Genomic DNA, 27,792 nt, shown 5'->3' with positions numbered 1-27,792 from the left:
TTTGGATTTTACCGAATAAGAAAACTTTAAATGTAATTATTTGACCAAAAAAATAAAGCGGTATTCAATTTTAAAGTAAAACTTTAATGTAAAGTTTAAATTTAACGTGTAATATGGAGAGTAAAAATAAAAGTAGATTAATGAAGAATCAATGATCACAATTAATGCTAGATTTTAAAATATAATACAAATTTGAACTTTCCTTCTGTAGTTTACCTAAGGTGAACATTTGTTGGACGTTGGTTAATGGTTATACTGTACTGTGCTATCCTTCAACTGTCAGATGTCAACTTTAGTGTGTGTTTACAAAATAGGAATTGTAATTTGTTAGAATTAAAACATTTGTTTGGTTAAACACTGAGAAAGGATTAATAAAAAGATTGTAAACAATTGACATAATAATTAACTGAGAAACCAGCAATGGATAAACATAACAGCTCAGAATTATTGAATTCAGACTTCTCCTTGTCCAAAAATGCAAGTTCTGATTCATTAGATTCTGACTCCAAATCTAGTTCATTGAATTCTAAACATGGACAAGAATCCGTAAGTTTCCTAATAGGCTTAATTTATTCCTATGTTATTCCTGCACATCCTGTTTTTAAAATTTAAGGATCAAAGTACTTAGTATTAACACGTCTACAAGCCTGTCAAGTTATTATCGTTAACAAACATCAAGATGAGTAAATCAATGCATGTTTGTTTATTTGTAAATCGTATTCGTAGTCAAAGAGATTATCAGGAGTTTTCAAAGGCTTGTATCTATGACTATAATTTTTTTTTAAGTAGAATAGCAACGTAAATTTGTTTTACTTTGTTTTATTTACAGTCTCACGTGTTGGGTGATATCCAGCTTCTAGACGGTGAAAAAGTTATGGGAGTTGCTCGGGATGTTACATATCTTTGTCCCTATAGTGGACCATCTAGAGGGGTTCTTAAAGTAACCAATTACCAGTTGCATTTTCGACCAACTGACATTACACCTCTGCAAAGTACACTGAGTGTTTCCTTGGGTGTGGTAAGTATCTTTATTTATGTCCATCCTGTGTAGTGTAGTAGTCATTATCTATTTTCTTGGAAACATGTTTCACTCAGTACAGCATCTGATCATAATTTACATTATTTATTTACCAAAGTTGATTGAAACATATAAAATATTAATAATTGTATATAAAACCTTATTAAATCTATAAAAAGGAACTATTGAACTAAATTTTTATACAATTCATTTTTTATTTATTCATTAACTCTCAAATTGACTCTTTTCATTAATTCATTTACTTTGATCACAGTTAATATTACAGTGTTTTAAATATTTGTATTTATAAAGATCCATATTTTCAATAAGGTCTCCAGAATTGAAAAAGTTGGTGGAGCTTCATCTAAGGGGGAAAACTCTTATGGAATTGAAGTATTTTGCAAGGTAAACAAAACACCAGTTTATGATTATGAATCATTCAGCTGGTGCTGTTAATTGTATTTGTAGAGACAATATAATGTTAAGGTAAAGGATAAGAGCCTGTAATTATATTACAGAAATCAATTTACGTTCAAGTAAGGATGACTTAGTAAAGTATGAGCATAGAGATTATTAAAGCTATCAATCGATGAAGAAAAAATATCTTGAAAGATAGAATTATGATAAAGCATTTAACAATATTTTTTTGCAAGTGATTATCATTATTATCTCTTCAAATACATGACATAATTTTAATCAGTGCTTTTTGTCAGGTGTGACCTGATATCACATTAAAATGCATTTTTGAGCTCAACCTTGGTCGTACTACCTAAATGGCATAAATTACATACATTATCCTTAAAGAAGCCATGGACCAAGTGCCCATTTTGTTTTGTCTCTGTAAGACTGCCGAGCTATCGGCATGATATATATTATAGGATAAGCAATAAAAGAACATGGGAATTTCCAATGAGTATATTACAAGATTGACTTGTCTTAACAATGTCATATATACTAATTACATCATGTGTTATTTCAGGATATGAGAAACTTACGCTTTGCTCATAAACAGGAAAATCATTCGAGACGTGGCATTTTTGAGAAATTACAACAACTGGCATTTCCACTATCACATAGATTGCCATTATTTGCATTTAGTTATTTAGAAAGTTTTGCAGAAGATGGCTGGCAAGTTTATGAACCTGTTGTAGAATTGAGGAGAATGGTAAGTGTGTAAAGCTATGACTCCAAGTATGACTCCATACACATGGCCATTAATACATTTTTAGAGGTGTGATCTCATCTCAATGAACACAACTGTTCTTTGTCAACAGTTTTCAAAATGTGTATGATATGTAAATATTGTAAAAATTACTACTGATTGTTTATTTTCACTAATTAATACCTGGTTGAATAAGTTTTATTTCAGTTAGTTTTATTCATTTAAATTTATTTTATTATATTATTTATTATTTATATATTTATTTATTTTATTTGTTAATTGGACTGTCAGTATATAGTATAAAATGTATCTTTAATACTAAAATATAAGAAAGAAGAATAAGAAAAGAATTAAAATTTATTGATGACTATGTTTACAAACTATGATTGTTATTTCAGAGTAGTTTCATGGAGGTAAATAAATTTATCAACCTGTCAACCTGTTTGAGTATACTATTTTAGCATTTTTATTATAAAATTTTCAGGGGGTCAACAATGATATGTGGCGCATAACTCGTATAAATGATAAGTACGAGATATGTGACAGCTATCCATCGGTATGGGCGGTACCGGCTGCCGCTAACGATGACCTCCTCCGTTCTGTTGCGGCTTTTCGATCACGTGGCAGAATCCCAGTATTAGCCTGGATACATCCGAGTTCCCAAGCAACTATTACAAGGTGTAGTCAACCTTTGGTCGGGGTATGTATCCTTTAAATTTGACGAAAAATAGCTTGACATTGTTTTGCTAACCTTCTTGTTTTTTGAAGTTGATTAAAAGGCCAGCCATTTTTACTCATCCCTCACTGAAACAGTTTTAATACATTCTCTATCCTAGGATATGAGAGTCAAATCACATATAGCTTTAGTATAATTAAGTATCATAGATTATAGAGCATTACACTACATAGATTATAGCTATAGACGCGTTTTGGATAAGTAGGACTTACTGTTTTTTCAATTTTAAACTCAATTGTGCAATTTTTAATGGGTTCTGTGCGATAATGTATTCAAACGTGTATTTTTTTCCCAGGTTAGTGGTAAACGCAGCCGTGAAGATGAAAGATATATCCAGCTTATAATGGATGCTAATGCTCAAGCTCATAAACTGTTCATCATGGATGCTCGGCCCAGTGCAAATGCTATTGCTAATAAGGCTAAGGGAGGCGGGTAAGCATATCTAATACAGTTTTTAAATCTATTTTATTTTATTTTATATGCGAGCTTTGAAGGAACTAATACCGTCATTTTATTTTATTTATTTCTAAAAGTATGTATATTGTGAAGTGCACACTAATATATAATCGATAAAAATTTCAATATATAAAACAAAGGGGTAAAGTTTACAATTCAGTACCTCGATTTTGAGGTCAGAGGGGGAGGGGAGAGGGGGGGAGGGAGGGTGGAGGGTCTACTTATCACCCCCAACCAATTTCAAGCACCAGAAACAGTTATTTCAATAAAAAAATAAAAAAAAACAAAACATATATACCTAACATTAACCGGACCCATCGTCCTCAAAGTCATCCACATAAGCCGGTCGTTTACCAAGCATATTTCACCAAGTTTCAAAAAAATGCAAATAAAATAACGCACATTCACAAAAAAACAAAAGAAATGTAAAAAGTAGCGGATTTTTAACGGCTAATCCGTACTGTAACACTAACACACTCTTCTGGCAAAATCCAAATTCGAAATGGCCGATTGCGTTTAAAAAATGAATAGGGATGTAAAAAATATCGATTTTTAAAAAGTCGAATTTAGAGCGCGATTTAAATATTCGATGAAAATCTTCCACTTTCCATTATTATTTAAATTAAATATTAATATACTAACTTAACCTAACTGAACCAGATAATAATTCATTTTTTGAACAGTTATTTAAATTAAATATTAATATACCAACCTAACCTAGCCGAACTATATAACAATTCGGCTTTTGAACGGCTCCGGCGCGAAGGAAGAGCAGCCCCCACCCGCTGTACCAAAGAACAGGCATTTCATGCCTGTCCTTTGGCGTAGACGTAGCGGGTGGGGGCTGCTCTTCCTTCGCGCCGGAGCCGTTCAAAAGCCAACAGACAAGACCGGACCACGTGGATAGTGGGGTGCTCTGATTTTTGAATATAAAATTTAGAAAATAAAGTAAACACTTTATTGTAGTAAAAATTAGCTTTATAAGCTGTAGGAATAAAAAATTAATTCTTTATTATCATCGATTTTTAGTAATTAGCTTTATTGTAGTAGGAATAAAAAAAAACAATTCTTTATTATCATCGATTTTTCATACTAAAAACAATCGATTAATTTTATGCAAAATGTCACATCTCTAGTAAATCTAGAAAACCAATAGATAACCAAATAGAGTAACCAATAGAAAAGTATTAATTGGATAACCAATAGAAAAGTTCGAAAGTTAAAATGGCGGATTGTTTACAAATTTGTACTGTTGCACAAAACATCAAAAAGTGTTTTTAAATATTTAATTAGTGTAAATTACAACTCAGATACCATAAATGACTCCAAATCTCACGGAAGTGTTCAAATCAAGGCCCCCGAGACCCTATCTAGGGGTCTGAATAAGCAAATTCAAGGTAAATAGAAAAGTTTACAATGGCGGATTGTTTACAAATTTCTAATATTGCACAAAATTTCGAAAAAAATTTTAAATATTTAATTTATTTTAAACTACAACTTAAGCAGCAAAAATTACTCCAAATCTCACGGAGGTTTTCGAATCAAGGTCCCCCGAGACTCCTACACACTCAGTTTAATCACAATCAAGGTATTGAATATAAGATCCAACCCCAGAATTCAATTCAAAATGTTCTTGCGTTTCATAACTGTCAAGTTAGTTGGTACGAGTTGGTATTGTTAAGACAATACATGTTTATTACCAAAGTAAGGCGGCTGGCTGACTAGCCCTATTTTAGATTATTATATTATATGAAATATTTACGATTATATTTATCCTTATCATCGCCACAGACAATATTTGAAGCAATTATAAGATTGGTTTTTTCAGATATGAATCAGAGGACGCGTATCAAAATGCAGAATTGGTGTTTCTAGATATACACAATATACACGTGATGAGAGAGAGTTTGCGAAAGTTGAAGGAATTGTGCTTCCCACAAATTGATCAGACGAGGTTAGTAGTGTTAACAAAGACAAATTATAGTGTATGAATGAAACAAATTAATAAAATGCGTTAAGAGTGAGCAGGACAAACATACTTTTCTCTGTTCCACAGTATTTATTGTTTGGTGGCAGACAAATGTCTGTCAGAAAAAATTCGAATTGATATTCGTGTTGCTAAAGTTTGCTTTGCGTAAATAGATGAATATAACAAATATTCATTGTTTTAGATGGTTCAGTGGTATTGAAGCAACTTGTTGGTTGAAGCATATAAAATGCATTCTGGCAGGCGCCGTTCGGATTGTTGACAAGGTGGGCATATTTAATTTGCATACGTCTCATATTATGTTTGATAAATATACAATACATATAGGCAATATGTATTCTTGATTACTGAAAACACATATAAAATAATAGATAGCACTTTTATATACATTTTTCACGACAAATCAAATCAAATTAATATTCATGTAAGTAGGCTTATGAACGTCAAAAAAAGAAATATACATAAAATGTTTCGAAAGGAAGAGAAGAACTGGCAATAAACTCTCCGCCACTCTTTTTAATGTCCAAGTTTTTTCTTTTCACAATATTTGTAAGGAGCTGCAACTATTACACCATGTTCCATATTACATCTTGAGTAATAAAGAATAAAAAATAAATGAAAAACAAAGATTTGTCCACTATCAGCAGGAGGCATGGTGAAATAGAGGCACGCACTTACATACTCGTGAGATCAACACGCAAATACGTAGTATAAACAACTAATATCACCGCATACACGAATTCAAGTACGACCGGTCACCATATGTAGCACCCGTTCACGAGTATGACGCATGGCCAGCCATTTTGCCCCCTTGCCATAGTTTAGGGAGAGTGACTAAGTTTTGATGATCTAACAAAAACAAAATACTGTTATCTTTTCTCTTAAACAGTCATCTCTTTTATTACATTCTGACAGAGATGAATAGATTTGCAATACTGTTATCTTTTCTCTTAAACAGTCACCTATCTCTTTTATTATATTACATTCTGACAGAGATGAATAGATTTGCCTAAAACAGTTGAGGGGTAAAATTCAGAGTCAAAATTAAAGGCGAAGTCACATTCAAATGTTATGTGAAAATACTATGTGATTTTATAAATTATTTGGTATGTAGGTGGAGAACCACAAAACATCAGTGCTGGTCCATTGTTCCGATGGCTGGGACAGGACCGCCCAGTTGACAGCCCTCGCCATGCTCATGCTTGACCCGTTCTACCGCACACTTAGAGGCTTCCAAGTCCTGATTGAAAAGGAGTGGTTGTCCTTCGGCCACAAATTCCAACTGGTATGTCTATAACTTACTATGTTTGCCTTACTTTGTATCTATATTTTCGCTATACTCCATAGAATTAAATCTTAAAGATCTAGGTTATGAACGTAAGCTACTTATTTATTTATACTTTATTCAAAAATATACACATAACAAAAAAAAAACAGATTACAAAAGTTATAAGGCAACGGGCGGCCTTATCGCTTACAAGCGATTTATTCCAGGCAACCCTAATGTGAAACTAAGAAAAAGAAACAGCAACAGAGATTGATGATTTAATCCTATTTCTACCAAAATAATTAACCGACTTTAAAAGGTGGTGTTTCTGTATGCGTGAATTTTTAGGCTTTCAAGCACGTGTTAAATTTCGATTCAATATATTCCGAGAGACCAAGTTTAACCAAAATTGTTACAGTTTTTCAGATATGGGTATCTATTTATACGAAGGTACTTAGTTAAAAAGTTTAGTTCTAAGTTTTATTAATTCTATAATATACTGTTTAACAGATATTTCTCACTGAAAACTAGTCTAGTGTAATAGTCAGTACGTGAATATTACAGCGTATAGGCCACGGAGATGAACGACATTCGGACGCAGACCGTTCACCGGTCTTCGTTCAATGGGTGGACTGTGTTTGGCAACTGCAACAACAATTCCCAACTGCGTTTGAATTCACTGAACGACTCCTTATCACAATCGTCGATCATCTGTACTCGTGTCGTTTTGGTACATTCCTCTTCAACACCGAGCGGGAGAGAGTTAAAGAAGGTGATACATTTGGATTGATTTTATACTAGCTTTTTTTTATAGAACGCACGTAAATGGACAGGAACCTCTCCAGATGTTAAGTGATATTGCCAATGTTAGAGGGCTCGCAGACGGCTGGCCTTTTAAGAATTAGTACGCACTTTTCTTGAAGCATCCATACACATAGACATACATTAAAAGGTTTTAATTTTAACAAAAAAAATTTTTAATTAAAAAAAAAATTATTTAATTTTAACAAAAAATTATTTAATAAAAATAAAAATTTAATTTTAAAATTTATTAAAGAGACGAAATTTAATTACAAAAGATCATGTTAGACATTGAATCATATTTATTCAATCATATAATTTTTAGACATTACATCACATTGACTTATTTGTATATTTTCCAGAACTTAAGGCTAAAACCGTATCCCTATGGTCCTACATAAACAGCCGTCAGGACCTCTACCTGAATCCCTTATATTGGGGTCCTAGCGCCTTCGGTCCTAACACGCCACCTTCGCCCTATTCAAGACCTCAAACAGTTCTGGTACCAGTTGCATCTTTGAGGATCATCAAGCTGTGGAAAGCTTTATACTGCAGATGGAATCCTACTATGAGGCAACAGGTAGGTTTTTACATATATATCACTAGCGGCCGGCTTTGCACGGATGGACATTTTTTTAATTTTTTTTTAGATATTGATATTTTATTTAATATCGTGGAACGATTTGTTCAAATTATCAATAGTTTTTACAGTGCATGCGAAGATATATTATAGACTTTTTTTTACATCTTGGGTAATTATTGTAGTTTTAGTAGAGTACATTATTTTTTTCTTGCAATTAAAATAGTCTTTATTATTCAGTGATAAAGAAGCATTGAAATTGTGAAATAATTTTCGAAATCGGTCCAGTACTTTTTGAACCTATTCGTTAAAAACATACATGCAAATCTTTCCTCTATAATATATTAGTGATGTTATTCATATATCTAAACTATTCTAATATCTTTATAAAGAATTAATGTATATAATAAATAAGCTGCTTGTGTATAATATTGTAATTATAGATCAGAAGCTTACAGCCGTCAAAACAGGGTTGATTCAATATTAAATACACATATGTAATTTATATGGCTATCAAACTATTTATTTACCTTCCTAGAAGTTATAGATCACTGCCGAAAAAGTCAGCGCCATTCTATTAAGGTCTCTACTCTTTCGTCTCTTTCTATTAAATTGGGGTTACGCTGTGATGAAAAGAGGCAAGTGACTCTTTAGTTAAAGCAGTGCAGGCCGGATTAATTTTATGTATTCTACGGCATCTTCATACTAACCTTAAGTTTGTTTTATCCCTTTATAGTAGCAGAACATTAATACAATATTTTGTTATAAGGACCCAATATTCCAACGTACGCGCGAGTTAGTAGCGTTACGAGCGCAGTTAGAAGCGGCTGCAGCGGCGGCGGCGGGAGATCACGCGGCGCGGCAACATCGCTTAGCTCTCACTCCACCACGCGTTGCAAGTCCGCATCATGTCTGACGAGAACTATTGTGAGTATCATAATTGGGTAGTGCCTCGCTTTTTAATGTAAATGTATCATAATTGTGCCAAGATTAATAATCATTACTTGGTCTTATTGGGTTCATATTCGCGTATAGACAAGATGAATTTGGGACGTCTTACGAACAATAGAGTTTTCAGCGGCAAAAAAGCGGCTGAAGTTATTCACGCTTTACCGCCTAGAAATATATTATTATTCTGTCTATAGACTATATAAAAGCTTGAAGACTGGAATAGACTAATAGACTAGATTATATTCTAGTATTTTTGGCTGTCAATATACTTTTTAGTCTATAGTATATAGAGTTAGACTATATTGTGTTTTTGTGTCAAGCAAGGCTTTAATATAATGTTTAATTCATAGTATTCCATCCGATAATTATAACTTTTTACCCGTTTCCCTGTTGCATTGTGGTCCCTGGGCCACAATGCACAAACTGTATGGGCCGGTTATAATTTACTATATGAAAAAAAATATTAATGGTAAAAAAGGTGGTTCTATCATGGCGAAGAATATGTGCTTAAAATCCATGTCAACGAATGTCAAAACGCGAAACAAAATACCACGTTAGCTCCAACCATTCTTTACATATAATTTAGTAATAATAAAACCATTTTGTTACAGATTTTAAACATCACTTGAACAAAAATAACATAGACTTTTATTCGGCTACTACTATTTTTAACTGCCATTGTTTAAGTTTTATTTTACACATGTTTGCCAAAGTAAAGATATGTTAAATAAGTCGACTGTTAATACTAAACCAAAATGTATAACGAAAAGACGTTACGTTACGTACGTACGTGATTGGTCAAACCTATATGACGTATATATCGTATATATTGGCAAACGAACGAGTCTTATATTTATGTCTAGTATTTCGGAAATTAATAGATATCAAGTCCCCTAATAAAGGTCCACTAGCTGATATTTAAAAATATCATTAGGCATTTATTTATTATTATGGCCCTTACGTCCTCCATTATTTTTATTAAAAGGTAGAATTTATATATTTATTTTATTTTGATTAACCTTCAGTAACCACTGACTGATTGTAATTAACAATTATGTTTCGATTAAAATTTCAATTTCAAAATATATACAATGTTTCAAAAATATTATATGTGTCCAAAATTTTATTTTAGTTAAAATAACATAATTTTAGAGTTTTGATTGATATGATTTAAAAAGTACCTATACCTAAGCTAAACGTGAATTATTTGTAAGTAGTTTTATTAATTAGTTTCATACATATATACATAATTATTGTGTAAAAATGATTTTATCCCCACCATAAACTCACATAGACGTAACAATTTGATATTTAAAAAGATCTTTAAGCCTGAAATAGTTAATATTTTTTTTGTTTTAATAACATTGGTCTTTGCAAATACAGTGGTAACTTTATAAACCGTCGGTAAAGTACGTATTTTCTGACGTTGTTATATATGGAAAGAAAATTACAATATATGAATAACAAAATATTCCACCAAAGTTCAGTAATTTCGAAATGAACGCCTGAACCCAATAATTAATCCACAATCTCAGATAGAGAAAATCAGACCGTGACAGTCTATCGATCTCCTATCTGTATCCTAATAACCAAACACTACGAAGACAATCCATTTTTGGCGACGGATAGAATTCAATCACTTCGCTCTTTACAGTCATATTTGATAATCAATATAAACCAAAATAAAGTAAATAGAACCGTACAAATTATATTAAAATATACATGTCTATGTTTAAAACATATCGGATAGCTTTTTAATTATTTTAAAAACTGGAGTAAGTTAAAATCTAAAGATAGGATGTTCACACAGTTGAACTGTCATTTTCATACAAAGGTCTATCCACATACACCGAACCGACCAACCGTGGATAGCTTCTATCGACAGATGGCTATTACAATCCGTCGACTGGTTATTGGCACACTTCTATCTACATTTTAGATTAAGATGACTATCTTCAGATAGGTTATTGGGTTTGGGCGTTAGAGAGTTTCACGTTAGATCAAGTGATCTACAGTGTATACAATTTAAATTGTAACCCTGCTTTAGCCGATTACGTTTTATTGTATAAATAAAAGAGTAAATATGTAATAATAAAATTAAGAATAAGTGTTTACATATAATAAAATGATGAAACATCTGATATAAGTGTATTATTTTTAATACGTTGCTGTTGAGGTGACATATACACAACCCCTTTGCGTATTTTTTTTCTTTATTTGTTTTTTTTTTTGCAATAGACGGTTGCAATAATGGAGGAGAAAGAAAGAGACTGCTCTTTCTCCGACCTATAAGATTTTCAACTAGTATAAATACTGGCTAGCTGGACGCCCCAGTAAGGTCGAGAAATAATATACCATCTAAATCTGTTCTAACGACATCATAACAGTCGATGATATTGTTAATACCTAGTACAATAGAATTCCACCGGAACTTTTGGTTTTTGTCAATACAACCGGTAAAACAATGTCGTTTTAAACGGTTTTGACATAAGCGGTCAGAGCTTGGTTAACGCGTTTCACAGTAGGTAATGACTTCATACGCAGTGATTGTAAATATCGCTACAGCGTTTTCAATACTTTGGCCCTATTCTAGAACAATAATTTTCAATTCAATGAAATATAAATCTTCTTTCAAGAGCTGTAAAAATCTTTATTTCTGTAAAAAGTTTCTGTTAGACGAGATTGTGTCTTGAGATACGATTACACAAATGATAAGTGTTTTGGTGATTTTCAATGTTTAATGATGATTTATAAAAATCTTGATGAAATTTTACAATGTTTGAAATAGTAGCCATAGAAGTATCATGATGACGATTAATTAAGACCTTTTGACACGAAGCTCGATAACAAGAAATGGTGTAATGTTGTTTTTGATAAATATTTTTATTCATATACATATATCTGCTTCGACGAATTCTTGTCTATGAATTAAAAATATATGAATTAATAATAAATAAATAATTGAAAAAAATCAAGCGTTGAAATCAAATGTTACAATTTGAGGGCCAAACTGATCATTTGATAGAGGACGCAATTTTATTTATGGAACATGTAGGGGTGGGTCAATACAACCTTAACCTCTAGTTTGTGGGATTGGTGCCCTCATCCCCTGGTCGCCATGTTGGAAAAAGGGGTAAAAACACGTTTTTGGCTATATCTTCCTATTCCATTTTTGAGTTTTTATCATTTTTTGAAAAAGCTGTTAAAATTTTTATCCGTATCACTAAGGTAGGTATTAACAGAAGGAGAGGTGACTTTAAACAAAACAACAAAATAAACCCAGATATTCTTGTATCATAGGTTAAATGAGATAAAAGTTCATTCGAAGTAAATAAACATATCACATCAGTGCTGTATCAAACGTCAGAAAATGTTTCACGCAAGCTCACATATGATTAATTAACGCAAGTGCCATTTATAAACAATACATTTGGTAATTGAAACGTGATAACTCTAGTTGAGTAGAATTTATATTTTTTTTAATTAAAAAATAATTAAAGAAATAGTTGACAAAAACATAAATAAAATGTTGAGAGTGCTACAAAGCAGACATCCAAAGTTGAGATTTAAGGGAAATGGAATTTGGCAAAGATCATACGCTAATAAGGAGGTCGTGTCTTCGGCGGATGTTGTAATAGTTGGTAAGTAATATACTTATAATGAGGATTTATATTTAGGCAGTAGGCTGCACGAGTGAGAGAAATTTCCTATAGGTACGTATCCTTGTACTTTATGTGGAAGGTAAGAAAGCTGGTAAAGACCGCGGGTTAATTATAGTCCGGTGGGTAAGGACTACTAAACAATACATTAAAGAATAACCATTTAAAATGCATTTAAACCTGTACCTTTGAAACCTGTACCTTCTAAACGAAATATATCTTTCCTTTTACAAAAAAAACCTGCACATAAATAACCTCCTTTTTGTGAAGTACGTTATTTTTAACTACATTCGTTCATACTATTTTTCTAATATGTATGTCGCAGCCAATTAGCTTAATTAGCCATTTAATCGTTATATTCAGATATTCAGCCGTACTTTTTAAAACTGGCTGGCATAAACATTAGACACATGGTCATCGTATCGTCAGAAATAAGAAGATGAATTATCTGTCATAAAAATATTTATTTAATATACTAAAAATGTAAAATGTTACTGTTCTGTTCATTTAATCAAAGTGATAAGTAGAACTAAGTGAGTTGGTAAATATAAAAAAAAAGTATTCTTATAGGTGGCGGTATAGCTGGATGTAATATATTATACCAGCTGTCAAAAAGGGGAGTGAATGCCGTACTGCTGGAACGAGCGAAGATAACAAGCGGTACAACGTGGCATACAGCTGGTACGGATAATGTTAAACGTGCGGGTGCCTGTTAACCTAATACTACATTGTAGTAGGTAGTTTGATAGTCGTCTAGCATTTTCTAGTTCTACATATATATACTTTTTCCTTAATTTAACATACATAATCACTCATAAATCATATAGGGACATACCAATAGATGAATTATTGCCAAACTTTTAAGGCTAAGGAAATTTGGAATGCACATTTTGCTTAATTTGCGAATAGGTTTGTTTTTGGTGTTTTATAAAATTAGTTCAATGAATAAAAAATAAGTAAACATTGCCTTCATTAGCATTCTCCTATATTTCGTGTTTAAATGACCGGTTATGCTTTCAATGTTTTCAATTTGAAAAAAGATACCCTCATCGAGATTTATAATTTGAAAACATTGGTTGGTATGGATTAATTATACATAACTAAATTAGTTTCTACATTATTTGATCAAACTGTCTCTTTTCATCGAAGCTAAAACTCAATTTAATGGAAAGAGACGAATAAGTATTTTGTGTGAAAAAATCTAATAAGGGTAAGATTCAGAGTCTAGTATTATCGCGAAGCTTGACTCCAGTTTGTAAACGTCACATACTTAGAAGAGGACAAAAAGAGTAGAGTTAGAGCCTAGGTTCTTTGATTCCCAATGTATTCCAATACGTTGTTGACATACGGGAATCACAATTTCCTATAAAGTCTACGTTTCGACTCTGAATCTTACCGTACCGTAAGAAGGCTGAACTGATATGCACAGGTCTCGTTTGGTCCCTACGGCCCAGTGATTTGGAGATTAAGCTATTAAAAGATTCGCGAAGTGTGTACCAAAACCTGGAAAAAGAAACCGGCGAATATGCTGGATGGATCAATAATGGAGGGCTTTTCATCTCTAGAAGTAAGGTAAGATAAATTTGTTTGAGATTTCACCTGGAAAAGGCTTCTCTGGATATAAAACAGCAATAAATTGGAGTTTATTTATTTTTGTGATAAAAAACTATACATTAATTTTTGAAAATATTACATTCCACCAGTTACTATACATAGCAACTGCCATACGTGGAATGGCCCTTATCAAGAATTATTTTTGTCTAGTGAGGTCATCGTTCGGCATAAGTTATCATAAAGCAATATACATCAATTTCTACGTATAACTTACGTATAATCATACGTACGCGTATGTGTACGTATATTAAAATTAGCTTAAAGCGGTAGTTGCGCTTGTAACCTATAACCTGTATTAAATTAATTTAAATTTTTTGTTGTTTCTCAAATTTTTACATCAATAAATGAGTATGAGACAACCCCCGTAAGTAGTCAAGAGACATTTGTCTTGGGGTTGACTCCCTACTTCTCTTATGACTTCGTATCGTGAAAATAAGAAAATTTTATTGTGATTCTGGTTTGAGCTTTTATTGCAGAACTTACCTCTGTTCTGTGGATTTTTTTTTAAATATTTTGGAACAGATATAGACTATGACAGCCAGGAACATATCATTATAATAGCAAAAGAACTGTTGAAGTCAGTCCAGAAATTCTGTGTCTTTTTTTACTAACATATAAAATAGATACACCTTATTAATGTCATCTATGTAAACTTAGATGTTCTAAACTACCTATTATTATTTATTATTATTTATTATTAGTATTGAAGTACTACCCGTAATTTTAAATATTCTGTTTTAATTTATTGACTTTGCAGGTCCGTACACAAGAATATCTTCGTCTGCACACCTTGGGAAAAGCATTTGGCATCGAGAGTGATATCCTGGAACCAAAAGAAGCCCAGAACTTGTTTCCACTTCTAGACACTTCTGTTTTTGAAATGGGTCTTTATTCCCCTGAAGATGGCACTGTTGATCCTACAATGGTGTGCAATGTGCTACTTAAAGCGGCTAAGGCGAATGGAGGAAAGGTATAATAATATACAAACAGACGTGGAAACGAAATTAATTAAATGTTTCAGAAAATTAGCCCAGTCAGATCTAGAGATTTTCTTCCTGATCCTATCGCTATTTTATTCTTAATATATTTGCTATATTCATTTTCTTTCATTAATTTTATCAGGTGTATGAAGATTGCCCCGTCCATGACATATTCTATAAACACAACTTATTGGGAAATAAGGAAGTCACTGGTGTTCATACGGAAAATGGATTCATTAAAACAAAATGCGTTGTCAATTGTGGAGGTATTTTAATAAATTTGTTCCAATTAATAATATCTACAGCAATATACGAATTATAATATGAAACCGTATTGCATATTACTTTGAAATTTCATTAAATTATATAAATCCAAAAAACGGAATTTATAATATTGCATATTCTAGTTCTAAACCAAAACTGTGTAGATGTAACAATAGTTCTTAAATTTAATTATCAATATATAAAACAGCTTTCTATTATCTCAGTAATTGTTACAGTTATTATTTTTTTTTCAATAAAAATATCATTTTTTGAAAATATAAAATGCTCGGTTGGATATTCTGTTATTATCAAAATATTTGATATAAAACAAGTTGCTCCACTTTATTTATAGGAGCATGGGGTCCTCGGATCGCAAGGTTTGCTGGAATACCAGCATTACCTCTCATTCCATTTAAACACGCGTACGTGGTATCAGAAAGTATACCAGAAATTCGAAACGCACCCAATGTGAGAGACCACGATGTCGGTCTGTATATCAAAATACAGGGTGAGACCTGTCAAATCGGTGGATATGAAAGCAATCCTTTAATAATGGATCAAGTAAGTGATGCTGTTGTATAGGTAAATGTCTCTGTCTTTAGTTCATATATCTTTATATATTTCTTTTTATATATCTTGTTTCCAAATAATTATCATTCTTTCCAATGTCAAATTTTATGTTTTTAAAACAACAGACTTCTAGCGCCATCTGTTAAAGGTAACATAAAATTGAAAATGTCCTCACCAGTATTCGATGTTTGATTTGTAATTTCATGGTTCAGCAAAAACATCATGAGAAAACCGGCTTAGACCAAAAGTCCACGGCGTGTGTCTGACAAAGGAGGCTGATCCGATCCTGATAGATAACATGATCACGACTGTTCATTGAAGTATCACTGAATTTTTTTAATTTAGTCAGGTTATCTTTTAAAAAGACTAAATTTTCCAGCTTCCCGATAACCTACAATTTCACCTTTACGACCTAAACTGGGACATATTCAATGTGCATATGCAAAGTGCGGCTTCCCTATGCCCAAAATTGGGAGCCATTGGGATCAAGAGTACTGTCTGTGGACCGGAGTCTTTCACGCCTGACCATAAACCTATAATTGGAGAAGATCCTAATGTTTATGGTAAGTCAATGAAAAAGATAATAAACTTAAGAGTTACAGAATCCATTCTATACTTTCGCCCCCAAGGATTAGGATGATTTAAGTATTCGTCACGGTTATAAAAAGCTTTATTGATTAATTTACTTTTGATGAAGGTAGGTGTATTAATAAAATTCTTGATCTAGTGGTTTCCAATTTATTGATGTTAACTTATCCTTATATCTTTGTAACTAGGTTGCATGGAAGATATCGTTTAGTATGGTCGTTCATTGGACTATGTAATTAAAAAAATCGTTTTCATATTGTGCAGTAAAGTGAGTGAAATTATGTTGATTTTTAAAACATTGGAACTTTGTGGTTCTATAATTAGAACGCAATTCTTTTATTTGAAATATTGTGTATTAACATTGTGTAAAACAAACTTGGCGATTAAAAAGAGTAGCGGAGAGTTTATTGCCAGTTCTTCTCTTCCGTATATTCCCTTGTGTTGAGACCTGGCGGTAAATGTTAAATTAGAAGCATTTTATATACATTTAGTGTACATTGTATTACCTATATGAATAAATGATTTTGAAATTGAATTTAAATGTATTTTATTTTTTTATTAATTCAATTCACAGGTCTATACCACAACTGTGGTTATAATTCAGCTGGTATGATGTTCTCTGCTGGATGTGCTATACAGTTAGCCGAATGGATTGTTAAGGGAAGGTAACTCGAGAGATTTTTGTACATACATTTTATTTTTTCCATACTTTTATACATTATGATTATAATGTATAAAATGTCAATAAGGAGTGTTCCCTTTGATTCGAAATTTTTAATGTTTTATTTAACATGATAAACCATATTATTTATTAATAAAATTATTTCAGACCAAATTACAACATGTTTGCCTTTGACATACGCCGTTTTACACCCGCGCAAATGTCTCGAGCGCATTGGGCTCGCGAGAGTAGCTTCGAAGCATATGTGAAGAACTACTCGATCGTTTTTCCCAATGATGAGTCCCTGGCTGGAAGGGACTCCAGCCATGATGCCTTACATCAGGAGCTGGTGGAAGATGGAGCTATAATGCAGTCTAGGGCTGGTTGGGAGAGACCAGCTTTCTTTTTACTGGGAGAAAAGGTATACATCAATGTTTCGTGTTGTTTTCAGCCTTCTATGTTAACATAACGAAATGCTAGTTTTCTCACAATGTACGGAATGGTAGTTTTACATGAGTTTTAAAATTTCAATTAAAAATAACCTCAGCGTTTAAAGTAGCACTGTCTTAACGGTGCTCAAAGAAATGACTTACACCAATCATATTTAATGTTGAGGCAAAAAGCTTAGTACAAAGAAAACAAATAATTTATTAGCACTAACGGCATACAATTATTTACAGAAGCAAATTATCATTGTAGAGTTTTGTCGTGTAATTATTTCATTTCTTATAAAGCAGTAAATCATGATTCAGGTCAGGGTGCAGCAATACGATTGGGGTGGTGCTCACGACTTCCCAAGAAATGTAGACCAGAAATATGAAGATATTCTAAAAGGAGAATACACGTTTGGATTCTCCAAATATCATGACTTGGTAAGTAATAATCGAGCCTACAGTTTTATATATGAAAAGTATTTTTTTCCAAAATTATTACACTAAAAATTGGATTAAGTTTAGTTTCAAAATATCAGCTGTAATTAGTTATGAAATTGTATGCAATGATAGAGAATATTTTTTAATGTAGAACTTTGAAAATAAGTAATAGGTACTTATGAGTTACAAAACGAGAAATTTGCTTTACGTGATTTTAAATTTTAATACGAGTACTTTCTATGCCATGCTTTTTCGAAACATCTTCATTAAAACGAATGATTTTTATGTTTAATTAAACACAATTGTTTATACGCAGAGAAATAAAACATAAATCAGAAAGTATAGATCAAAGATAATTTATTCACTTTGTTTTATATTGACGCTTAACACCCAAACCCAATAACCTATCTCCATACATTGTTTACCATCTGAGTTATACATCCTAATCGACGGATGGTAATAGCCATCTGTCTATACAAGCTTTCCATGAAAGGTCGGATGTACCTATGTGTATAGACCTTTGTATGAAAATGACAGTTCAACTGTGCCAATATCCTCTTAAGATTTTAACTTACTTACACCAAAAATTTTAAAATAAATAAAAAGCTATTTGGTATGTTTTAAACATAGAAATGTATGTTTTATTATTATTTGGATGGTTATATTTACTTTATTGGGTTTATATTTATTACCAAATATGAGAGTAAAGAGCGAAGAGATTGCATTCTCTCCATGGCCAAAAATGGATTGTTATTGGGATGGAGATTGGAGAATGATCGACTGTCATTGTTTGATAGATGATGAGATTGTGGTTAATTATTGGGTTCGGGCGTAAATAATCCCTAAAATTTAGATGCAAATATAACATTTTAAAATGCTTTCAAAATTTGATAGGTAGTTAACTGGCCCTTAAATATAACTTCTAGATCGGTAAAGAAGCCCTTGCTTGTCGCAATGCAGCAGCACTCTTCAATTTATCATACTATGGTAAATTTTATTTGACCGGGCCAGATGCTGAACGAACGGCTGGCTTGGCATTCACTGCTGAGATGAAGAACGACAATAGGTATGAAACCGCCTCCGTAGGAACAAGCATTGAATGTGAAGTAATTTCGTGTCTAAGTATAATGTGCTGATTTTTTTTCGTGAAGTTACTAAGTATAAGTTCGTTTACTTAAATTTTACTCAAATTTAATTAAAGGTAAAGAAGTACACTTTGAACGTCAGAAAAGAAGTTAAATTAATACTCAATTAACATTTATTACCAGTTCGCAAGTCAAGGGCGTAGAGCGAGCAAGAAACTTTCCGCCACTCTTTTTAATCGCTAAGTTTTGAGACACGCAAATTGTTTAAAATAGAGCAAATTAATCCCAAGGATTAGGACCATTTAAATATTCGTCAAATTTATAAAAGGGCTTATTGATTTACTTACTTTCAACGAGAGATTTGAATTTATTTAGTGATCATTCTAGAATATCTTTTGGAAGTTTGTTGTTAAACGAATACGATTTTCATATAAGGAGTGTTTTATGATATCTAACTCGAGTAACTACTTTATCGTAGTACTTTTTGATATCAGAGGCATCCCTAAACATTTATTTTATGATACTACTAAATTTCAGGGTAATGTACTCTTTAATGCTTAACGAGAAAGGCGGTGTCGAGGCGGACTTGACCGTGTGTGTGATTGACGGAGGAAGCGGACAATTGCACGAACCAATTTTCAAAGTAAGTCCTGTAAATTAATATCTATTAATGTTTAGTATACATAATACATATAAATAATAATAATATAGCCTTTGGTTCAGATCGACTTAGGTACATACATAAACAAAGATGATTATACATATTAAATTACATATTAGAAGGTTGAAAAAAAAAATCTGTTTGCCAGTCGGCAAAGGCCTCCTCCAACCTTTTCCATTCATATCTTTCTTAGGCCACTCTGTTCCACATCACTCCTGCCACTCGTCTGATGTCGTCTTCCCATCTTCTTCTACTCCTTTTGCCTTCCCTAGGGTACCATCGTATCACAATTTTACTGCATTTGTACTTTCCTCTAAAGATGTGTCCAGCCCATCTCCATTTAAGTCTTCTTATTTTCGAGGTATTGTCTATGATTTCGTCTTGTCTCTTAATCTTTTCTCGTCAGTTTTTTAATCTGTCTAATTTTTTAACGTTAAGTATACATAATAAGTTCCTGTTAATACGAGTTGAATAAATTGGTCAAAAGCAAAGGGCAGGAGGCTCATCTGATGTTAAGTGTTACCGCCACCCATGGACACTCTCATGCGAGAGCGCTCGCGAGTGCGTTGCCAGCCTTTTAAGAATTAGTACACTCTTTTCTTGAAGGACCCTAATTTCATATATATTTTATAATTTTTCAGGGTCGTGGTTACTATGTAGTAACTAGCGGGTTTAGTGCGAACCACACACTCGCACATTTAAGACGAGTCATCCAGAAATACAAATTGCGAGCCACCATCACAGATGTCACTAAACAAATTAGTATTCTGGGTATACAGGGACCTCACAGGTAAGGTTTTTATAGATTCTTAGCCTTACGCAAAAAGACACACTGATAACGCAAACCAAATTTGAATACAATGGTCATGCGAAGAAGTGACTGCTAGCTTTATTGCGATACGTATATCATGCTCTTAATGAGGCTTAAGTTTTCATTTAAATTAGGTTATTATTGTTATTTTTAGTATATATATTATTTTTATTTTTGATCTTTTTAGTTATTATTAATTTTTGATTTGATGTATGATATATGGTATGATATTACTAATGTTCTAATATAATTGATGTGTATGTGTGTTAAATTTGTGATGTTATTTATATTTTCTTGTATTTTTGTAGGCAATTTTTAGACATTGTCTTAGAACGTATAAATAAATAAATACAATTTCATACCGCAATATCGGGTTACTCCTGGGGGTCTAGTCAAGACAGCTTAACAGTAGTGTATGTAGAAAGTCGAAAACTAAATTTTTATGAAAATGAAAGCTAGTAGTCGGTACCAACTGTCGACACTAGCTGTTATTTTCATTCTACTTTCCCTCTTGACTAGACCCCCTAGATCACGTGTACATGTTTATCCAGATTTTAGTTATCGATGTCAAACTCAAATTTGTTTATGAGTTTCTTACTTTCAAATTGTGAGGGAGGTGTAAAAGATTTATTTAAGATTTATTTTATTTATTATTAGAAATACATCACAGTTTCGATATACGAATAGCGACGAGGATATTAGTTATAAGAAATATCTTTATTTGAAGTAATTTATATATGTTATTATTTACTTCCAGCCAACGTATTCTTCAACGCTACACAAACTCAGGGCTTTCAAACGATGCGTTCCCAGTAAACACCCACCGCAGTCTTCACGTAACAAAAGCACCTTATTCTACTGAGAATAAGAGCTATACTTGCAGAGCATTGCGTGTTACGTGGTCTGGTGAATTGGGTTGGGAGTTACATATACCCTCGTCGAATGCTATACAAGTGTATAGGGCCTTAAGAACAGCGTCTGGTCTTACTAATGGAGGATGGCGAGCGCTTACTTCACTCAGTCTGGAAAAAGGTTAGCAGTTTTATCACCACGCGGGCAGTGAATCTGTTATTTTTGTTAGGCCTCACACTATTCTTGACTCTCTCCAAAGAATTCAAAATTTATTTATATATGAAGGTAACAATGTACACTTATGAACGTCAAAAAAAAAAATTATTAAATGAATTTAATTTTACATTTACTGCCAGTTCTCAAATCAAGGGCGTAGAACGGAATAAAACTCCATAGCTTATATAAATAGTCAAATAGTCTTTTCCAATTGTCTTTAAGCGTGTTATTAAGAATCAACGTTTGGCAACCATATGATATACATGGAACTATACATGTGTCTATGATAGTTTTTTTATCCTTAACTTACATCTTTGAATGCCCAATATTTGTTACATACGTTAATTCTTCCGATTATTTCATCTTCATCTCGGTAATTATTACATGATATATGATTCCATAAGTAATATGTAGTTCGGCACATATTCAACGTCACAATAAAAATTCACATTAAATAAAAATATAAAAGACTTATCCTACGTTTTCTTTTAGGCTACCATTTGTGGAACACAGATCTGAGGACAGATGACAACCCTGTGGAAGCTAATCTTGCCTTTACCTGTCGCAAAAATGGGGATTATATCGGCAACGAATTTGTCACAAAAGCAAAAGTTGAGGGAGTCACTAAGAAATACGCTTACTTTACTCTTGATGAAAAGGTAAGATTTAAAAATTTAAGTTTTAAAATAATATATCAAAATATGTTTTAGAGATACTGATGTTATGGAAGATCCATTGATTTTGCATCGATATTACTTAGTCGAAACGTATTTAGGTAATTCCGTATCAATACGATAATACAGCTTTACTGCATTGTATTTCAGATTCCGATATACGGTCAAGAAGCAATATACAGAAATGGGGAGGTGGTAGGATACTTGAGAAGAGGAGATTACGCATTCCACTTAGACAAGCCCATTGGCGTTGGTTACGTTACGAATAAAGGAAATAAAGTAACTTTAGATTATTTAAGCGATGGTATATACGAAATAGAAGTAATGGGAAAGCGGTATAAAGCAGCTTGTCATCCAAAATCACCATTTGATCCTACAGGACAAAGATTGCTAGGAAACTATGGAGATATGGGAATGGATGAGAATATATATGAACCTCACGCGGGGCAAAATGAAAGAGCTGGTGGTGTAGAATAATATTTGCTAGAACTAAGTATCGTACAGTTATTTGAGACAATATTGTATTTTTTTAATAAAACATAGTTGTAAATAATTTTGTATGTTTTACTTTAACAAATATATAATATTAACATAAGACGAAAATGTCAGATATTACCAACGAATATAGACCTAGGATAAAAGTGCAGACCATAAGGCCAGATTCACACGGCATTGTGCTGCACGTTTTTTTGGCGGTATTTCGTGTGCCTATTCCAAGTGGGGTCTACCCCCAAGTCAGTTCGTAGTTAGCGGCGCTGGTGTCGTACTCCATCTCTTTTGCCCTCTAAGTTATGATACATTGGGGGAACGTACGTCTTTCTCCCCCTAGTAGTTAAGATACAATACGCTTGCTGACGTCGCAATCGAAAAAATATTGAATGTAGAACTTTAGATTAGTAACTTATAAGAAATAAACCCTCCCTCGCGGGGGTTGTTTGGGCCCGTTCAGGACCATATGCCCCCTTCGGGTGGTGTCTATGTTCGGCGGTACGGGGCCGGTCTTTATAGTCCTTGATGGTGGCTGCACCCCACGGGGCGACGTGGTCTCCACTCGCGCGCAGCCGATGGGGATAAGCCTAATATGGATCATCTTACCCTTTTGTATAAAAAATAACACTGTATACATTTCATTCTCTTAAAATTAGGAGTCATTACAAATAAAAAATAATTGTTTTTTATGTATACCGAGGGGACAGTATACACAATACAATCAATATGATATTAAATTAAATCAGATCATAAACAATTGTAAATTCACACGAATAAAATAAATGATATCTAGTTCCGGATCTCGTACCGCCATAAAATCCTAAAAAATTGCATTGTTTAGTCAAGTGTCACCGCTGACACATGACAGAAATCTTCTATCATGTAAATTGTAATAATAAATCCCATTCCCATATTAAATCTACTCTGTTATCAAATAAAACTGCTTTTGTAATATTATTTATTTAGATTAAAAAAAAATGTCAGTTACATTGCACAGTGATGTGGGCGACCTTAAAATTGAACTATTTTGTGAACAATGTCCAAAGGCTTGTGAAAATTTTCTAGCTTTATGTGCTAGTGATTATTATAATGGTTGCCTATTTCACAGAAACATTAAGGTTTGTTAACATGGGTGCTGTTTGTAGATTTATTGAAATATGAACGTTTTGTTATCACCTTACTATTTATTTCACAGGGCTTCATTGTACAAACTGGTGACCCTACAGGTACTGGTAAAGGGGGTACATCTATATGGGGTAGAAAATTTGAGGATGAATTTAAAGAAGAATTAAAGGTATGACGTAAAAGCATCAAGGTTTTCATTAATTCATAAAGAACTAAATGAAGCCGGAAATTTTTGAGCAAAATAAATTAATTTTAATTGTCTGTTAATTAAATTGTATCATGGGGTAATATATGATAATATTTTGTTTCAGCATAATGCTAGAGGAATGGTTAGTATGGCAAATAATGGACCAAATACCAATGGTAGCCAATTTTTCATTACATATGGAGAACAACCACATTTGGATTTAAAATATACCCTTTTTGGAAGGTATTATTCCATCAATCTTATTCTTAAATTAACTTTGATCCAAATAACTATAGCTTTCTATGATTAAAATCCAGAAATCCCATAGGAACAGAATTCAAAAGTAGCCAAAAAATAATATTTATAAACTATTTTATTATTGTTTCAGGGTCATTGATGGTTTTGAAGCTCTGGATGACTTAGAAAAGATGCCCATCAATCCTAAAAACTTTAAACCTTTAAGTGAAGCTAGAATAACATCAGTTACAATACATGCAAATCCCTTAGCTGGATAAATAAAATAATTTAAATATTTGTTTTAGTTTTAATGTCAAGCAAAATGTTGGAGTATACTATAGAAATTCATTATTGGTGTATGTAGTGCTATGTTATTTAAAAGGGCTAGGCTTGTGTAAATTTTCCTAAATTTAGGTATTCAATTGACCCTTATATTATAATCTGTAAACAATAAATAGAATAAAACTATTTCTAGAAATAAATAAACAGTTATGTGAAAAGTTTAACAATGTCAATTTTTCATTAATAGTGATTATAAATTTATATTCAATCAATGTTACAGTTTAAGAAAACACTTGTCTAACATTATTTTAACATAAGACAATACAATATTACAGTTGGCAGACATAATTATTTAAAATATTAATAATGATTATATTTTTAAATTATTAGCGGTGTGGACGAATTTATTCATAAGATGATAATGGGTGCCATTATTGCAGACATAATATTTTATTTTTAAGTACATACAATTATATCATTTAAATTAAAATTAAAACATAAAATGAATGCTAAATATATGAAAGTTAAACTTAGGTACTTTAATGTAGTGATAAATATAAAAATAAATACAAATTTTAAATAAATCTCATGTCTCCAGATCATACATATTACTTTCTTCCATTGGAAAATCTTGTTTATTTTCTTTTTTTATTCGAGCTTCTGTTACTTTATCATCAAAATTATCAGTAAAATGAGATTTAATATGTGCTACTAAATCAGGTTTCTTTTCAAAGGTTGCACCACACTCAATGCAGGGCATATTCACCACTAAGCAGTCATGAGTTTGCTCATGCCTGTCAAGTCTGTCCTTTCTTGTAAACTGTTTATCACACTGACTGCAGTTAAAAAGTTTCCCTGTTGAATGGACAGAGGCATGCCGGTCTAGTTCTCTTTTTCTAGCAAATTTTTTAAAACAAACTTTACATTGGAAAACTCGTGATCCAATGTGTGAGATAGATACATGAGTCTTGTAGGCATCTAGAGATGAAAACCTTTTAGGGCATTGATGACATTTTATATTTTTAGGCTTATTTTTACTTATAGGAGACTTTTGTTTAGTAGGTGAAATTTGTAATTGTTTGTTAGATGTTGATGGAGCCTTTTGTAAATGATTCAAAAAACTGCCATCTCCAGCAATATGATCAGGAACTCTAGGAAGCTCAAAGTCATTAGAATTCAAATGTTCATTTGGAGAAGATATCAAATTGCTATATGGATTCACACTGACCACCATATCATTATTTTCTTCAATCCCATGAGATGATGTTACTCCTGCATGTCTTAGTTCATGTTTTACTAGTTTATCTTTTCTACCAAAAGTTAATGGACAGTTCTGGCAGGCATAGGGTTTTGTTCCAGAGTGAATTAAAATATGTCGCTGTAAATCTCCTTTGGCCACAAAACTTCGAGGACACTTTGGACATACATGAGGTTTATGACCTGCATGAATTCTCAAGTGTTTACTCAAGTTTGTATTACGAGAGAAACTCTTTAAACAGTATTGACATTGATATGGCCTAATACCAGTATGGACAATTGAATGTTTTCTCAAGTCAGAGCGACGGCCAAAGCATTTATCACATTCTGGGCAGTGATATGGCTTATCACTTCCGTGAACAGTTTTAGTGTGGCCAACAAACAAGTTTCTTTCTGCAAAAACTATACTACACTCAATACACTTATATGGGCGGTTAGGGTCATGAAAATTTTCCTCATGATCTTTGCATTTTTCTTGGGATATAAATGCTTGATCACAATACTGACACATTGAAACATTTTTAAAGTAAGATTCTTGAACATGTTCTACCTCTGGGATGTTGTCTTGTTCTACAATATCTGTTTCTCCTTGTTCAACATTTTCTGATTCCTCAGAAGAATCATAGTCAAGACTTGGATCAACTACCATTACAACACTATCTTCTACAATATAATTTTCAGCCTGTTGCTTATGCTCAGCATTTGCATAGTTGAATTCAGATGAATTAGAGGTATTGAGTTCATTAATTTGATTAGTAATTTGTTTTAATCTGGCTTCACTTTCTAAACACAATGATTTAAACTTAGAGCATGTGTCAACTTTAAATAAACATTTATAGCAAATTCTTGTAGGAAGGCCATCATTGGGATCCAACTAAAACAAATAAATGTAGTAGGTTAGTTTGATGTAAATAAAACCTAATCTATATCAGTTGTATAATACTATTAGATACAGACCTGAAGTTCGAAGCATTCGGAGATTTTCAAGTTGAGTGATTTGTTATCTTCATCGTCAGGAGTATTGCCAAAAATTGGCACAGTAAGTCCGCTTTTAACCAAACATAGTCGACACAAGGCATAAAAATTTGCTATGATATAAGTATCATCCATATTGCGCGTAATTTGACATAAAATCACGGGACTGTAATCCGAGTAGAAATTAAATTATAAAAATATAGCCGACACATATTAACGTGATTTTTAAGTCTGCATATAGTGGTAACAATTTGTAGTCCACGGCTTGAAACTAGTATAATTAAATAACTCTTTCTTCTAGTTTAAAAAAAAATAGTTTCACAAGGGGCGAAGTCACTTGTTCTAGTTGATGTAATTTAATGTCTTGCTGTTTCGATTAGCGAAGCGGACCAAACAGGGCTGCGCTAACAAACGTCGCGCCGCCGCCCCTCTTTTAGTCTGTTTCATGATTCACTTGGTCTTGTGTTGTATAACTAAATTATATTATTTTACAAAATTTATTAGACAAAATGACAGCATTAATAAATTAAAATTGAAGTGGGCAATAAAAATTTTGTCGTTTTCTGCTACTAAGTATGCCAAAATATACAAAAATCGCGGTTTTGTTTCAAAATGTAAGTCTACAGAGCATGCAGATAACATAAAACCGAAATGTAGATAATATTAATGAAAATGCAAATTCAGCAGTTATGCGAACAAGCTTAAATATAAACCTTATATAGTTAATTTAAACTAGATGTTATTTTACATTTAATATAAATCGCTATTTATACTA

The 27,792-nt window shown here is 32.4% G+C and overlaps 4 protein-coding genes and 1 long non-coding RNA gene across 5 annotated transcripts; 4 read left to right on the top strand and 1 right to left on the bottom strand.

The window, feature by feature from the left end:
• The first annotated feature begins 288 nt into the window (after positions 1-288).
• On the top strand, positions 289-9,904 carry LOC110993731 (myotubularin-related protein 2). The gene is made up of 13 exons (XM_022260083.2): positions 289-546; positions 830-1,018; positions 1,349-1,423; positions 1,998-2,183; positions 2,665-2,880; positions 3,212-3,348; positions 5,201-5,326; positions 5,544-5,625; positions 6,474-6,644; positions 7,191-7,398; positions 7,790-8,007; positions 8,777-8,934; positions 9,570-9,904. The coding sequence occupies exons 1-12, from the start codon at positions 421-423 to the stop codon at positions 8,921-8,923; spliced, it is 1,881 nt and encodes a 626-aa protein (XP_022115775.1). The 5' UTR covers positions 289-420; the 3' UTR covers positions 8,924-8,934; positions 9,570-9,904.
• LOC123689589 lies at positions 4,549-4,983 on the top strand. The gene is made up of 2 exons (XR_006750540.1): positions 4,549-4,769; positions 4,879-4,983. It is a non-coding gene; the product is annotated as an uncharacterized LOC123689589 (long non-coding RNA).
• A 2,403-nt stretch (positions 9,905-12,307) lies between the features above and the next one.
• Positions 12,308-23,018, top strand: LOC110993772 (sarcosine dehydrogenase, mitochondrial). Its single transcript, XM_022260147.2, has 16 exons — positions 12,308-12,599; positions 13,188-13,298; positions 14,047-14,189; positions 14,989-15,201; positions 15,354-15,477; positions 15,828-16,036; positions 16,425-16,608; positions 17,208-17,298; positions 17,463-17,715; positions 18,047-18,166; positions 19,093-19,232; positions 19,789-19,894; positions 20,554-20,702; positions 21,481-21,755; positions 22,284-22,450; positions 22,616-23,018. The coding sequence occupies exons 1-16, from the start codon at positions 12,485-12,487 to the stop codon at positions 22,940-22,942; spliced, it is 2,727 nt and encodes a 908-aa protein (XP_022115839.2). The 5' UTR covers positions 12,308-12,484; the 3' UTR covers positions 22,943-23,018.
• An 825-nt stretch (positions 23,019-23,843) lies between these two features.
• Positions 23,844-24,800, top strand: LOC110993751 (peptidyl-prolyl cis-trans isomerase-like 3). The gene is made up of 4 exons (XM_045630494.1): positions 23,844-24,072; positions 24,150-24,248; positions 24,391-24,509; positions 24,655-24,800. The coding sequence occupies exons 1-4, from the start codon at positions 23,932-23,934 to the stop codon at positions 24,779-24,781; spliced, it is 486 nt and encodes a 161-aa protein (XP_045486450.1). The 5' UTR covers positions 23,844-23,931; the 3' UTR covers positions 24,782-24,800.
• Positions 24,797-27,617, bottom strand: LOC110993750 (zinc finger protein 605). The gene is made up of 2 exons (XM_022260115.2): positions 27,000-27,617; positions 24,797-26,916 (listed from the first exon to the last, which is right to left on the bottom strand). Exons 1-2 carry the CDS (start codon positions 27,150-27,152, stop codon positions 25,372-25,374), a joined length of 1,698 nt encoding a protein of 565 aa, XP_022115807.2. The 5' UTR covers positions 27,153-27,617; the 3' UTR covers positions 24,797-25,371.
• Positions 27,618-27,792: the final 175 nt, after the last annotated feature.

The sequence above is a fragment of the Pieris rapae genome, chromosome 12 (assembly GCF_905147795.1).
Source record: "Pieris rapae chromosome 12, ilPieRapa1.1, whole genome shotgun sequence".
In the NCBI taxonomy this organism is placed as follows: Eukaryota; Metazoa; Arthropoda; class Insecta; order Lepidoptera; family Pieridae; genus Pieris; species Pieris rapae.
Note: the sequence above shows the minus strand (reverse complement) of the source record. Positions and strands in the feature narration are given on the sequence as shown.